This window comes from Meles meles, chromosome 3 (assembly GCF_922984935.1).
Source record: "Meles meles chromosome 3, mMelMel3.1 paternal haplotype, whole genome shotgun sequence".
Taxonomy (NCBI): Eukaryota; Metazoa; Chordata; class Mammalia; order Carnivora; family Mustelidae; genus Meles; species Meles meles.
Genome location: NC_060068.1, coordinates 106,310,914 through 106,323,820, shown reverse-complemented (window position 1 = coordinate 106,323,820; position 12,907 = coordinate 106,310,914). Strand labels below are relative to the sequence as shown.

At 49.3% G+C, this 12,907-nt stretch overlaps 1 protein-coding gene across 4 annotated transcripts; it reads right to left on the bottom strand.

The window, feature by feature from the left end:
- Positions 1-3,987: 3,987 nt before the first annotated feature.
- On the bottom strand, positions 3,988-12,907 carry ECSCR (endothelial cell surface expressed chemotaxis and apoptosis regulator). Of its 4 annotated transcripts, none has more exons than XM_045999476.1 (10): positions 12,776-12,907; positions 9,495-9,539; positions 9,159-9,209; positions 8,927-8,986; positions 8,328-8,441; positions 6,848-6,961; positions 6,352-6,450; positions 6,109-6,145; positions 4,606-4,702; positions 3,998-4,431 (listed from the first exon to the last, which is right to left on the bottom strand). In XM_045999476.1, exons 1-10 carry the CDS (start codon positions 12,834-12,836, stop codon positions 4,423-4,425), a joined length of 687 nt encoding a protein of 228 aa, XP_045855432.1. In that variant the 5' UTR covers positions 12,837-12,907; the 3' UTR covers positions 3,998-4,422. The 4 variants fall into 4 exon arrangements, with proteins under 4 accessions (XP_045855433.1, XP_045855434.1, XP_045855432.1 ...); XM_045999475.1 differs by having other exon boundaries at positions 4,009-4,431; positions 8,328-8,444; XM_045999477.1 differs by lacking the exons at positions 8,927-8,986; positions 9,159-9,209 and having other exon boundaries at positions 3,988-4,431; positions 8,328-8,444.

Genomic DNA, 12,907 nt, shown 5'->3' with positions numbered 1-12,907 from the left:
AGAAGAGCTGCTATGAATTATGGGGCTACTTAGGAGTAGATTTGAGGCTCAAGAATGCTGAACAAGATTTGGGAAGCTGCAACCTTTTGGAAATGTCTGGTACCTCAACAACTTTTTCCATTATCCTCTGAAACCTCACTCTCCACTTTTTTTCTAGAAGACTCATTTCCTCCTAGGTCAGTAAAAAATGGCCCAGCACGGGGTGCCTGGGTGGCTTAGTGGATTAAAGCCTCTGCCTTTGGCTCAGGTCATGATCCCAGGGTCCTGCTTCCTTTCCTCTCTCTCTGCCTGCCTCTGTGTCTGTTAAATTAAAAAAAAAAAAAAAAAGGCCCAGCATGGCAACCTTGTGAAATATGCCAGCAAACGTAACCTTCAGCTCATTTACACCTCAATTAACACTACTAGATGAACGTTTCTATGACTCTAGCACTAGGACTAACTTAGAACTCCAAACCTCAACATTTAGAACACTTTTGTGCCAGTTTTGGGTTAAGCACAACAACCACTCAACAAAATAATCCTATGAAACGCAGCTTCTGTGTTCGGTAAAAGAGGAAGCTGTGGGCTCAGAAGGCTCAGGATGGAGGTGCCTGGGGAAAATAACCAGCAGGAGGGGTCAGGAAGCAACTGGGAAGGAAATAAGGGAAGAGAACTTGGGATCTCAAGGAGAAGGAGGTAGGTGTAGAAAGAAGTTCAAAGAGGCGATAAAGGACGTCCTCATATTCAGAAGGAGACTGTTGAGCAGAGCTACACCATGTTTTCCAACAGATTCAAATAGAATTGATTAGTACTAGCCTGACTTTAGGAAATGATGTGCATGTACTAGGCCAAGGGGCCTGCAATGATCCTTCATCTACTAAACCATTTCACTGAGAGTTGGCCTCAGATTTCCATCAGTTTTCTCTACTTTTAGAAATATTTGTTGAACTGTAGTGAATTTTTGCTAGTGATCCTGAGGTTTGCCTTGTGCCCTCTATGATTGAGATGCTGCCCCACCAATCCCTGGGAGAAAGGTCCTCAGTAAATGTTCCCTCTGTCCAACTGGGCCTGTGTGCCTGAGCTGGGTTGTTGGTTAGCCTCCCGTAAGATGGGGGAAGAAGCAAAAGGAGGACATTCTATAGTAACTACCCCACCCCACCACCTGTTCCTGCTGTGGCATCTAGTCCTATGTTAAAATAAGGAGGAAGTTGTCATGTAAATGGCCACCATCCTGTTGTCTAGACATCAAGGAAAAGAGATACTGTCTCAGGGAAGTTGCCTAGGCTGCAGAAGGCTGCACTCGGATTTCCTATCAGAGGTGGGTTCTTGTATTTGCATAAATAGTAGGATCCTCTAGCAGAACTCCTAATGCAGTTTCCTAAAGAATTAAGTGAATTCATCCTTGACCCCTTCTCAAAGGAGAGCTATTTAACAACAGGAAAATCAACATTGCTACTGAAGAACTGCAATGTCGGTTTCTGGGTAAAAGCCATCCAATCTCATAGTCATACCAGGTCACACCCTTTCCCCCACGTATAAATACCTTATGACTAACAGCTCATATCTGCAGGACATTGTCCAGAGTCAGGGGGATGCTTGTGGCCTTAGAATGGAGACATCAACTGGGTTATCTAGAGCGAACCTCATGTTCTTGACCTAATCAGTCCAGTATGATTAGCAGCCGATTGAAGTGCCCATGGCAGCCAGAATAACAAGAACAATTCAAACAGAATCCAGTACTTCTAGACATTGTTATGTCACCTGGAGAGTTCTATCCCAAGGATGGATTTTTTTGTGTGACGGAACTGTTTAGGAAGTCATGCATTTTTTGCAGTTTGGCTTAAATAAATATATCTGAGTTATTTTAAAAATGCTGTAGTATTTTAGGGGCGCCTGGGTGGCTCAGACGGTTAAGCATTTGCCTTTGGCTCAGGTCATGATCCCACGGTCCTGGGATCCAGCTTCTCCCTTTCCCTCTGCCCCTCCATCCCACTCGTGCTTGCACTCTTTCTCTCAAATAAATAAATAAATAAATAGCATTAAAAAAATGCTGTAGCATTGCTGTCATAGGTTGGAAATAGACTCTGAGACTTGGAGATTTGCACGCTGAAGGTTTATTGGTGAATGCTCCTGGGAACAAGAGCTGTGAGGGGTAAGGGAAGTGGGATGGGACAGAGTGGGGGAAATCGAGGCAAGAGTTCCAGGTCTTTATCCCACCCCCATCAACCAGTCATCAAGCAGCTGTGAGCCCTCGGCAGCTAATGCTCCTCTTTTTTTTTTTTTTTTTCAATTTTAGCAGCCAGTACTCCTTAACAGCTGAGGAAACATTGCGTTGACCTTGAAGTGGGACCTGGGTAGTGATACTCCACATTGTCTGCTGCGATTGCCAACTAGTACTTCTGCTTCCCACGTGTCTCCACATTTGCTCTTCCACTTTACCTACCAAGTACCTACCAAGGGTCAGATAAGGGTCATTCTTCCCTTAAGACACAGGGAAATCTTGGGCACCTGAGTTGCTCAGTCAGTTAAGCAACTGTCTTCCGCTCAAGTCATGATCCCAGGATCCTGGGACCCAGCGCCGCATTGGGCTCCCTGCTCACTGGGAAGCCTGCTTCTCCCTCTCCCGCGCTCTCTGCCTGCCATTCTGCCTACTTGTGCCCTCTATATCTCTGTCAAATAAATTAAAAAAAAAAAAAAAGACACAGGGAAATCTTAAGTCCGGAGAATACAGGCTTGTCAGACTCACCTAAGACTTGTCTCTGGCTTCCACCCGGAATGATCGCTACTCAAAAGATGGTGTTCATTTTTTCTTATGTCTAAAGTTTATAGAACTGCAGAATATAAGAACCAGAAAAGGGGTGCCTGCGTGGCTCAGTTGGTTGAACAACTGCGCTCAGCTCAGGTCGTGATCCTGGAGTCCCTTGATCAAGTCCCACATTGGGCCCCCTGCTCAGCCTCTCTCTCTTGCCTTCCCCCTCTCATGCACTCTCTCTCTCACTCTCATTCTCTCCTCTCTTTCAAATAAATAAATAAAATAATAAAAAAAAAAAGAACCAGAAAAGGTAATGAAAGCCAAGTAGTCCAGCCACCTTGCTTTAAAAGTAAGAAAACAGTGATTTTGCCCAGCTGCAAAGTTCAGCCTGTGACCACATTTCCTGCCCTTGAGAGCCAGTTTTCATGACCTTCGATAGGCTGGGCACCATGTACTAAACTGGAGCTATAGAAGCGACTCGATTTCAAGCCTTGTCCTAGAAGATTTTAGAACCCAGTAGGTTTCTTCAGTCTGCTTAAATAGTTGCAACAGAACAGAGAGGATGAAGTTTTTTCCAGGCTTTCTCTCTCATCTCACCTCGCAGCGTCTGGATCCAGAAGCAAATGGTGTATTGTTGCACATTGTTCAGAATGGGTAATCTTGTAATCTGGACTGCCAACTAGCATGTATTTATAAAGTTAACCCCTCTGTGTAGACACACGCAGGTGACTCTTCCACTGAATGTCCCCCAATCAAAATTCATTTCCAAACCAGTTTCATGGTGGAGAGTTCTAAGAAAATGGGTAACTGCTTTTCCTCTCCCCTTTAAAAGACTTTAGAGGGTTTGTCACCCTTTATTCATTTTCTAGGACACAAAGATTATAGCTGTACAGGGTAAAGGGGGTGGGTTTTGGCTTATGAAGTCACAGACTTATCCCTGTTCCCCAGTGTTACTCCCATAGCTACGACCAAAGCGAGGCATGTCTGCCCTGGGGCAGGCAGAGGACATCTGCCCTCCTATTACTCAGCTCTCCCCACTGGGCTTCCCTGGTCAGAATGCATTGTGCCTCTCGTGTTCTCATTCTCTAGGTGTGTGTACCTAGAGAGTTTACAGCTCCCTTTCTCTCTCCTCTCTTGAAGTAATTAGTCCCTCAGGACCTCATTCCTCCTCAGTGATCCAGAGGAACTGAGGCAGACCTGACAGAATGTTCAGCCTACCTCCCAGGTTTCTCAGAGAGCTCTCTACAGGGGCAGAAGCTTGGATCTGTGCTTGCCCAGGAAAGGAGATATCACAGCTGCTAGAGCACCATTAATAAACCTGCATGAGAGCACAGACCTTAAAAGAAATTAGACTGTCGACCAGAAAATAATTTTAATGCAAAGTAGCAAAGGCCACTCCACTTTGTCATTTTCCTTGCCCTTGCCCTCCAGACTCCCCCTTCCTTTGACGGTGAGTGGGTGGGAGGAGCAGGCTGTATTTCCAGAGTGGCTGCCCCTATGGAAAGAGTCTCTCATCCTGGCAGCTTGCTCCTAGATCTGGAGGAGTGCTGGTGTCCTTTAGATCTTGGATAAGTGGGAAATAATAAAATAATTTATATGTGGTTCATGCCTCTAGCACTCCCATCGCCTTCCTCTTTATAGTCACGGGACAGCTTCATCGTCCTTGGACCCATGGGGACCCGACATTGCTTCTAAAGAACCTGCAAAATAAATACATCGTGAGAAAGCGTGAACTTCTCGGGAGCGGTGGGCTAGGGAAGAGGAGAGCAGAGCCTGCATCTTTGAAAGTATCTCCTTTCTGGTTAGGTTCTGGAACTAGAACCTGAAGGTAAGAGAAGGAGAGAGAAGGGAGGAAGGAACCAGGAAAAATGTACCTTCTCTGTTGTGGGGTATCCTTTGCTGTTATTCATGTTGATATTCTTCATGGAGATCAGGGTGATGCTGTCTTTCTCTCCATTGGCTGTGGAGCAGCTAGGGGTAGGAAAGGAACATGGGTTGTAACATGGAGGAGCAGGAGCGCGATGGGGTTGTCAGGGAACTGTGGGGTCACGTGTTGGAACTTCGACCTTTGTTTCGATAAACCTGTATTTTGGTGATGGACCCTAATGAAATGGGCATGTGCTTGGAAGCCCAAAAAACTTGTTTCTAAATCTTAGTTTTACTACTTGCTACTCGTGTGATCTTGACCAAGTTACAGTGTCTCCAAGTCTCAATTTTTTCAAATGTACAGAACACAGTGTATTTGCCTTGAAGAATTGCTGTAAGGATTTGAGATAATATTAGAAAATATCTACCGTAGTGCCTGGCATGTACGAGATGTTCCTAAATAAGTGTTTTCTTATTTAAAGGGGTATATAGAGAGGCACCTGGGTGGCTCAGTTGGTTAAGCGTCTGACTCTTGGTTTCAGCTCAGGTCGTGATCTCAGGGTCACGAGATCCGGCCCCGCGTTGGGCTCTGCACTTAGTGCAGAGTCTGCTTATGTTTCTCTCTCTGTCTTCCTCTGCCCTTCTCCCCTCCTCTTTCTTTTTTTTTTTTTAATATTTTATTTATTTATTTGACAGAGAACACAAGTAGGCAGAGAGGCAGACAGAGAGAGAGGAAGGGTGCAGGCTCCCTGCTGAGCAGAGAGCCCGATGTGGGGCTTGATCCCAGGACCCTGGGATCATGACCTGAGCCAAAGGCAGAGGCTTTAACCCACTGAGCCACCCAGGTGCCCCCCCTTTCTTTCTCTAAAATAAATAATAAAATCTTTAAAAAAAAGATTATTAGAATCTGAATTACATATTAGAATATGGGTGTTCTCTCTCTATAGTTATATATAGATATAGAATATACACATATTCTATATCTATCTATATAAAAGAATCTGAATTATATTAGAATCTGAATTCCTACACTTTTCATGAGGGGGTTATAGAGGCTTAGACCTTAGGCTGAAGAGTTCCATTTCATCTCCTGTCTCCTGATTGTTTCATTTTAGGATCACCCCTGTCCTGCCCATCCCTTGCCTTGGCCTCAGTGGTGGCTGTCAATATTCCATGCATGCTTGTGTGAGTGTCTGTGTAGAAGGCAGGAAGTATCAGTTCTTTTTCTTTTTTTTTTTAAGATTTCATTTATTTATGTTAGAGAGAGAGAGAGAGAGAGCAGGGGGAGGGGCAGAGGGAGAGGGAGAGAGAGAGAATCTCAAGCCAGCTCCACACTGAATGCAGAGCCTGACACTGCTTGATCTCATGACCATGACCTGAGCTGAAATCCAGAGCTGGATGTCCAAATGCCTGAATCACCCAGGCACCCCAGAAAGTTTCAGTTCTCTCTTGGAGTGGGAGACTGAGAGGTCAGATAGATGATTCCTCCCTTATACCTCTGACAGTCTTACCTTTCAGATAGCCCTGAACTCCCAGGCTTCTGGGGATCTGTAAAATAGTCAAAGGCACAGATTGGGAGTCACATGCTATAACTCAGAAGACCAACCTGTCCCTCAAAGCCCACCCAAGTGGACTACCCTCCCATCTCATCAGTGGTGCTTATGTGCCATGCTTTTCCTACTCCAGTCTCAAAATGCAGCTCTTGGTCTCTTATTAAAGAGGGACAAAGGGGGCCCTGAGTGGCAAGGATGTACCTTCAGACTCTTTGTTCTTCCGACACTTAAACCTTAGACTGACCACACTGACTAAGACGATCACCACAACCACCAGGATGACAATGAAGCTGATAACACCTGAGCAGGGAAAAGGTCAGGGTAAAGGAGAGGCAAAGGAAGGGTCAAAAGGGGCAACAGGAGTCCAAATTCCCTTCCCAGCTAAGTGCTCTGTAGATAGGCTCTGAGAGCAAAGTGAATTCCCCTTCTCTGCTGAGTGAATGAGCTCTCAGTCCACTACCCCTGGCCAGAGTGAGCTCCACAGCTGCCTCACCCCCCAACAAGAACATGGAACCCAGCAGAGCCCAGAACTGCTGACTGGAGGGCCCATGGAGGCTCCTTCCTACCAGGGCCTTCTTCATCAGCCACGCCCTCCTTGAACAAAGAAGTGGGATTTACGCTTGTGTTTCCAGACCCAGAGTCCAAGTTAGTTCTGGGATGGGGTCTCCTGCCACTCTCCCCACCTTGTTTCTCTTACCAAATGCAGCCACAGTGAGCACCGTCTCTGATGTGGGACTGGGTAGGACGGACAAGTCTTCTCTGGTCCTCAGGCTCATGGTGGTTGATAAGGGAGTAGTATTTTGAGAAGTGTCTGAAACGGAATGGGGATGGGTGCATTCGTGATGGGACTGGGATGGCCCGCCAGAGGAGAGAGCTAGCTCCCCTCCCACTTTCCCAGGTAAAGAACTCAGAAGGAGCCCATGCCCTACAAAAAAGACTTCCTCCTGCCATTCAGACCAGATCTCGTGAGGATTGGGGTCGGACTGGGTAACGTAACATGGGATCAGGTGATTGCCCTGCTGGTTGCTCATATTACTAGCTGCAGGGGACTCCGAAAAGTTCAAGATGCCTCCCCTGTTACTCTCTTCCCACCATCCCCTTGGGACCCATTTATGCTCCAGAAATAGGGAGCCAGACTGGGCAAGGTAGAGCCCTCTGTATTTTGCCAATGGTTGAAGCAAGAGGGAAAAAAGCGCACTGGAGGTTTATCCCCGGGCACTCATTTAATAAGGCAGGCTGCCAGTTAAGGGGCACAAGTTTCTGGCCCTCTTAAAAATTAGTACAATCAAGGCACCTGGGTGGCTCAGTTGTTAAGCATCTGCCTTCAGCTCAGGTCATGATCCTAGGTTCCTAGGATCGAGCCACACATCGGGTTCCCCGCTCAGCAGGAGGCCTGCTTCTCCCTCTCCCACTCCCCTGCTTATGTTACCTCTCTTACTGTGTCTCTCTCTGTCAGATACATAAATAAAATCTTTTTTAAAAAGTAGTACGATCACCCATCTCTTCTCCCCTTCGACTCTTTTTTTTTTTAAAGCTTTTATTTTAAAGTAATCTCTACACCCAACATGGAGCTTGAACTTGTGGCCCTAAGATCAAGAGTCGCAGCTCCAGCGGCTGAGTCAGCCAGGTGCCCCCTCTTCCACTCATTGTACTGCTGGTCTGATCGCTGTCCATTTCCTTATCCATCCCTGCACTGCCAAATAAGTCTGTGAGTATAAAAAAATCCCAGAGCCAAGGGGTAGGATGAAAGAAAGGATCAGTGTGCTCTTCATTGAGAACACAGGCAGGACAGCAGGGCCACGATGAAGGTGTCTGTCCCCTCCCAGCTCTTGCCCCACACTGGCGTGTGAAGGTCAGCCTGCCCAGAAGAGCATGGAGCCCTGGCTGAAGGCCTTTTGCCTCCCTTTCCATCATTCTGGGTTCTACCTCTCCCTTTCCCCTCCATGCCTTCATCAGTCCTGAGTCCAGGCTCCTTTTGCCTTCATTGTGACCAGGCCCAAGGCTGTGTCTCTACTTCCCACCAAACCTCTCTCATCCCCAAACCAAGCTGCCACTGATGTGGCTCCCAGGCCTGCGAGGCCTCCTTGTGGGGCAGAACCTGGGCATCCTGAAGAGGTGGAGAAGGACCCCAACTGGACATGACCCAGTGCTCCTGACCCTCAGCCCCAGGTACTCACCAAGTCCTGCTGTGGACGTCTGTGCCTGGGACTGACCATCCACGGTGCTGGTGCTGGTGCTTGGTGTCACAGGTTTACTGCTTACCATGAGAACCTGTGAGGTGTTGTCCTGAGCTGCTGTGGAGTAGGAAGCATGGGTGGGCCTGCTCATGGCCTCAGCCAGCGTGTACAAGGGTCCCTCTTCAGCCCCAACCTTCCTTTTCTTACTGCTCAATTCCAGAAGAAGCCATCTTCTCTTTTTAACTTTGGGCCTTTACCTATAGGGTTCTGTCTGCCTGAAATCTACCCTACCACCCTCCACCCCACAGTCCTCATCTGCTTAACTCCATCTTGGACCTCCACTTCCAAGGTCACTCACTCTAGCATGTCTTCCCTGGCCCCCGAGTCGGAAGTGGCCTATGTCCAAGTCTGCTCCAGCCCTTGCAGCACCTTCTGCTGTACTCATCACAGCTCTTTCCCCCTGCTTTGTAGCTGGCCACATGAGGTCCTGTTTACTTGTCTGCTCCCCACCAGTCTGTATTCTCCTGTAGGGCAGCAACTGTGTCTGCTTCCTCACTGGGCCCTCCCCAGAGGGCATCTGGATCTGAGCCTCAGAGTACCTTGGGTCCTAGTGCTGGCCAGAGAACTTGGGCTGCTGGGATCTGAGGAAAGGCTCTTTCCTGCAAGGACAGAGGCAGGGGCAGGTTGGAGGGGGCAGATTGGGTGACACCACACTCCCTTACCCAGCTGAGAACCCTTGGGCTCCAAGCAGATCCAAAGGGCTGGGTGGGGGCTTGGGCAGGGGGCTGGGCTGGGGCAGGGAGCAGCCCTTCTGCAGCCACACTCACTCACCTATGTTGGAAAAAAGTGGCTCTGTGGTCCGATTTGGGCTGCTAAAGTTTCCTGAAACAAATCATCTGAGGCTGTTGCTCTGTCTCCCTGTCTTCTTCCCCATAGCTGGAGTTTTCTAATCTTTTCTCCCCGCCCCACCCCCCAACCTCCAACCATTCATCCCTCTCCTCTTTTGAGGCACATTAGCCTAGGTCAAGCTGAATAGTCCCCAGACGAGCTCAGCCTTCGATGTCCTAAGAGCTCGGGCCCCATCCCCAGTCACCTGAGATCTGTGCTCCTCTTCCCCTAAGTGGCCAGGCCTCAATGCTAGAGTAGGTCCCGTGTGTTTGGTCTTACCCTGAGGGTGAGATGTCTGGCGTGCCCTGGGCTGGGAGTGGTGGCCTGCAAGAGAGCAGAAGACTTTGACTAGCTTGGCGAGACTCTTGCCCAGCTCCGAGCCCACAGGAGAACCCAGTCTTTCCAATCCTTCCGTGTTGGAAGGCAGGCATACTTGGCAGAGGGCTGGAGGATGTGGCTCTGGTTCACAGGCCTTGCTTCCTCTGAAACCATAACTCAATAGTACCATCACCCCCACCTCAAGTTCAGTGTCCCAGAATCCTTTTCTGTCTCTTTAATACCACGTGGGTTCTAAGCCAAGCTGATAGGAGGTCAGGGGAAGGTTATTTCAAACCAGTGATTTGTCCAAGAACAAAGGGCCAGTGACCTGTGATGTCTGGATAAGGACCTAGGACTCCAGATTCTTGCTTTCCTACCATTGAGCCATCCATTTCTCCCTGTGAATATTGTCATTTTGGTCCTGCCCCCAAGGGAAGGGGATGGAAAGAATAAGGTGGTGAATAAAATGAGGTTAGGGACTGGGGTTGCTATCTGGGCTGTCTCTCTGCCCCGTACCCCAGTAGGAAGGAAGAGCACACATAGGAAATGAGTTCTGAGGTATATATAAAGGCCAGGGAAGCTCTAGAACACGTGGCCAATTTTACCTTCACAGGCAGAGGCTACTTCAGAAATGGCCGTTGTTAGCCAAAGCCAGGGAGGAGCCAGTTACCAGGAGGCCCCAGTCAGAAACCCTCACTGGCTTTTCGGTTTGTACACGTGTATGCCTGCGGGCCTCTGTGCAGCTGTGTACGTGTGCTTTTGTGCCCCTGTGTGCGTCCCCTGTGTGTGTGGGACCTGAAAGGTCGGGTTGTGTTTGCTCATTTTCCACAATGAAATCATTCTTGAAACCTGTGAACAATGTGAAAGGAAAACAACGTGGGGAAGTGGACCCGCCCAGCCTGGTTCCCGTCCCTCTGCCTCGGCTGGGATCGCAGCCTCTGGCCTGGCCCTCGGGCTCCCAGGTCCCCTGTCTGCAGGGAAGTCCCAAGCCTGGGGCAGGGTAAGCGGAGGCGGCTGCCAGCCAGGGCCCTCCCAGCCTGTGGCAGCCTGCCGGTCTGTTTATTTTCCTTAGCCACTGCCTTCCTCCGTGGGGCTATCACTTGGACGGTGGGGATTTAATGGTTTCCAAGCCCAAGCTTGCCCAAAGCCTGGCTGTGTTTTTCCAGGTCACCAATCTCTGGTAGTACCCTCCCTCCTTGGGTGGGCGTCAGAGGGGGATTAACACTCCTGGGTGCCTGAGGCTGGAGAGAACTCTACCAGCTGAAAATGACCCTGGAAGAACACCTTTCAAGGCACAGCCTGAAAATAGCCATCAGCTACTGATCCCGCGTGTTTTAGGTTCCGTCTGAGCTCTGTCAGGTCGTAACGTTAGCTTTTAGTGGGTGGCCATAGTACACTGCCTTCCCGCAGATGTGGAAACAAAACTAGGGGCTTGGAAGGAGTTCCAGAGTCACAGACTCCAAGTTCAAGTACCCTGTTCTCTGTCTTCTGGCCCTGTCCCCCGAACAGCACTTTCTGTCACTAGTGGATTCCTCTGTGAGTAGAGGAGGGACTTCGGGAACACTTGTTTCTGTAGGCCAGGGTGCCTCTGACCACTGGGCATACAGACAGCCCAAGAACCAAGAGCCACAGAGATTTCTGATTTTCCCTTCTCTCCTCCCTAATCCCTACCTGCTTCATGACCTTCCAGCCTCTTCCTTCTCCCTCTCCACCACCCCTGTCCCTTATTTTCTTCAGCAGCATAATTTAATAGTTACAAAATCACAGCTTTTGGAGTCTGACAGGTGTGAGTTCAAGCCCAGACTCTACCACTTCCTCTCCGACTTAGGCCTGTTTTCTCTTCTTTAAAACTCAAATGACTTTAAAACTCAAATGACTCATAAGTGATTGTGAGCATAAGAAAATTCATATAAAGCACTTAACCCAGTGCCTGACAGACAGTCCACGCTCAATAAATACTAGATATTTTTAGTTTTGCACTGTTCCCTCCAATCCTCCAAGTCTCTGTGTATCCACATCAAGTCGCCTTGTGGGCCTGATTAGCCTCCCAATGTTTCCCTCAAGGGGGATAGTAAGTGTGCTGAGATTTTGAGATGAGAGATGAGGAAATTCAAGGGGCGAGCATGGCTTATGTAGAGTTTACACAGCATGTTTCGAGCCCTCCCACTTCCTGGGACACTACCCCCTCACGAGTCTAGCCATTTAATCTCTTCCTCTGCCACTTCTGTGGTTTCTACAAGAGTTTAGTCCCACAGCCCCAGACCAAATGTGTGACTCTGTCCTCTGGGGGTGTGGGGCTGGGGGTGGGGGAGCAATCAGAGTCTTACTCCCAGCCCATGGGCTTCTAGAGAAAAATCTGATCTCTTCAGGGGAGGGAGTACTGGAACTCAGGCTTCCCACCCCCTACCAGGGGAGAGCCACCCTCTCTCCCCGTCCAAGCACTTTGCACTTTTTTGCACTCTTTTCTGCTGCTCTGAGAGCAGGCTCATAAGTCCGCAACAGAGGACGGCTGGAGAGTGAGGTGGGGGTGGGGAAGGGATGACCAAAGGGAAGTTGCTGCCCTGTGAGTCAGAATCTCCTGGATTTCTCATGGTTCGCAGCAACTGCTCCGTAATTAGGGGACCCCTTCTGAGCTGCTTCACCCCTCATGAGCTAGCAGAGGGCAGTCTCAGAGGTGTTGTTTCCAGTCATCTCCTCTGGCTATCTTCTCACCCAGCCCCCCACTGGGGGAGGATGCTGTGTACATCCTCTCTGGTAAATAGTTCTTTGTATCTAACCTGAGTCCCTCTTGCTGTGATTTGAGCTTCAAGCCAACATTTGGAATGCCCATGTTGTTACTCCTCATATGAAAAAGAGTAAGGATCACCTGTAAAGCCCAAAGTGCAGACAATTGTATGCTAGGACACCCTGGAAGGAGCTTTCTGGCCTCAGTCTCACACCAAGAGAGTCGCTGCCCCGCATTTCAGGAGACCAGCCTCTGTGGGTGCCCCAGTTCATCCTGGAAATTTTCTCACAAAAGGGTTTCACCACACCTCAACTTTGTGTTCGCTGGGTACTGACCCCCTCCCCCCACCCCCAATTCAACTGGTTCCCTTCATGAGAAAGCTCTGGAATTTCCCTTGGGCATGGGCCTGGATGGAGAGCGTGTGCCTCGGTCGGTCCATGGTGAAGGATGGACAGGCGCCCAAGACTGCCAGCGGCAGGAGAGGAGCTGCTGGAGCAGAGGGGCGAGTGCCTCTTACCTTGGAGCAGGAGGACGCAGAGGATGGCCCAGCACAGCCGCGTGGCTCTGACGGTGCCCATGTCAGTAGGGTCTGTGGCGGGCCGGCAGCCGCTCCACGGTGGCTCTGTCCATAGTGGAGAAGAGAGAGGGA

Coding starts and splice junctions, on each gene's coding strand:
- ECSCR (XM_045999475.1), bottom strand. CDS start 12,836: ATGGGCACCGTCAGAGCCACGCGGCTGTGCTGGGCCATCCTCTGCGTC. Junction 8,987..9,158: donor GCCACTTTTTTCCAACATAG/GTGAGTGAGTGT, acceptor CTGTCCTTGCAG/GAAAGAGCCTTTCCTCAGAT. Junction 8,445..8,926: donor GGCCAGCACTAGGACCCAAG/GTACTCTGAGGC, acceptor CCTACTCCACAG/CAGCTCAGGACAACACCTCA.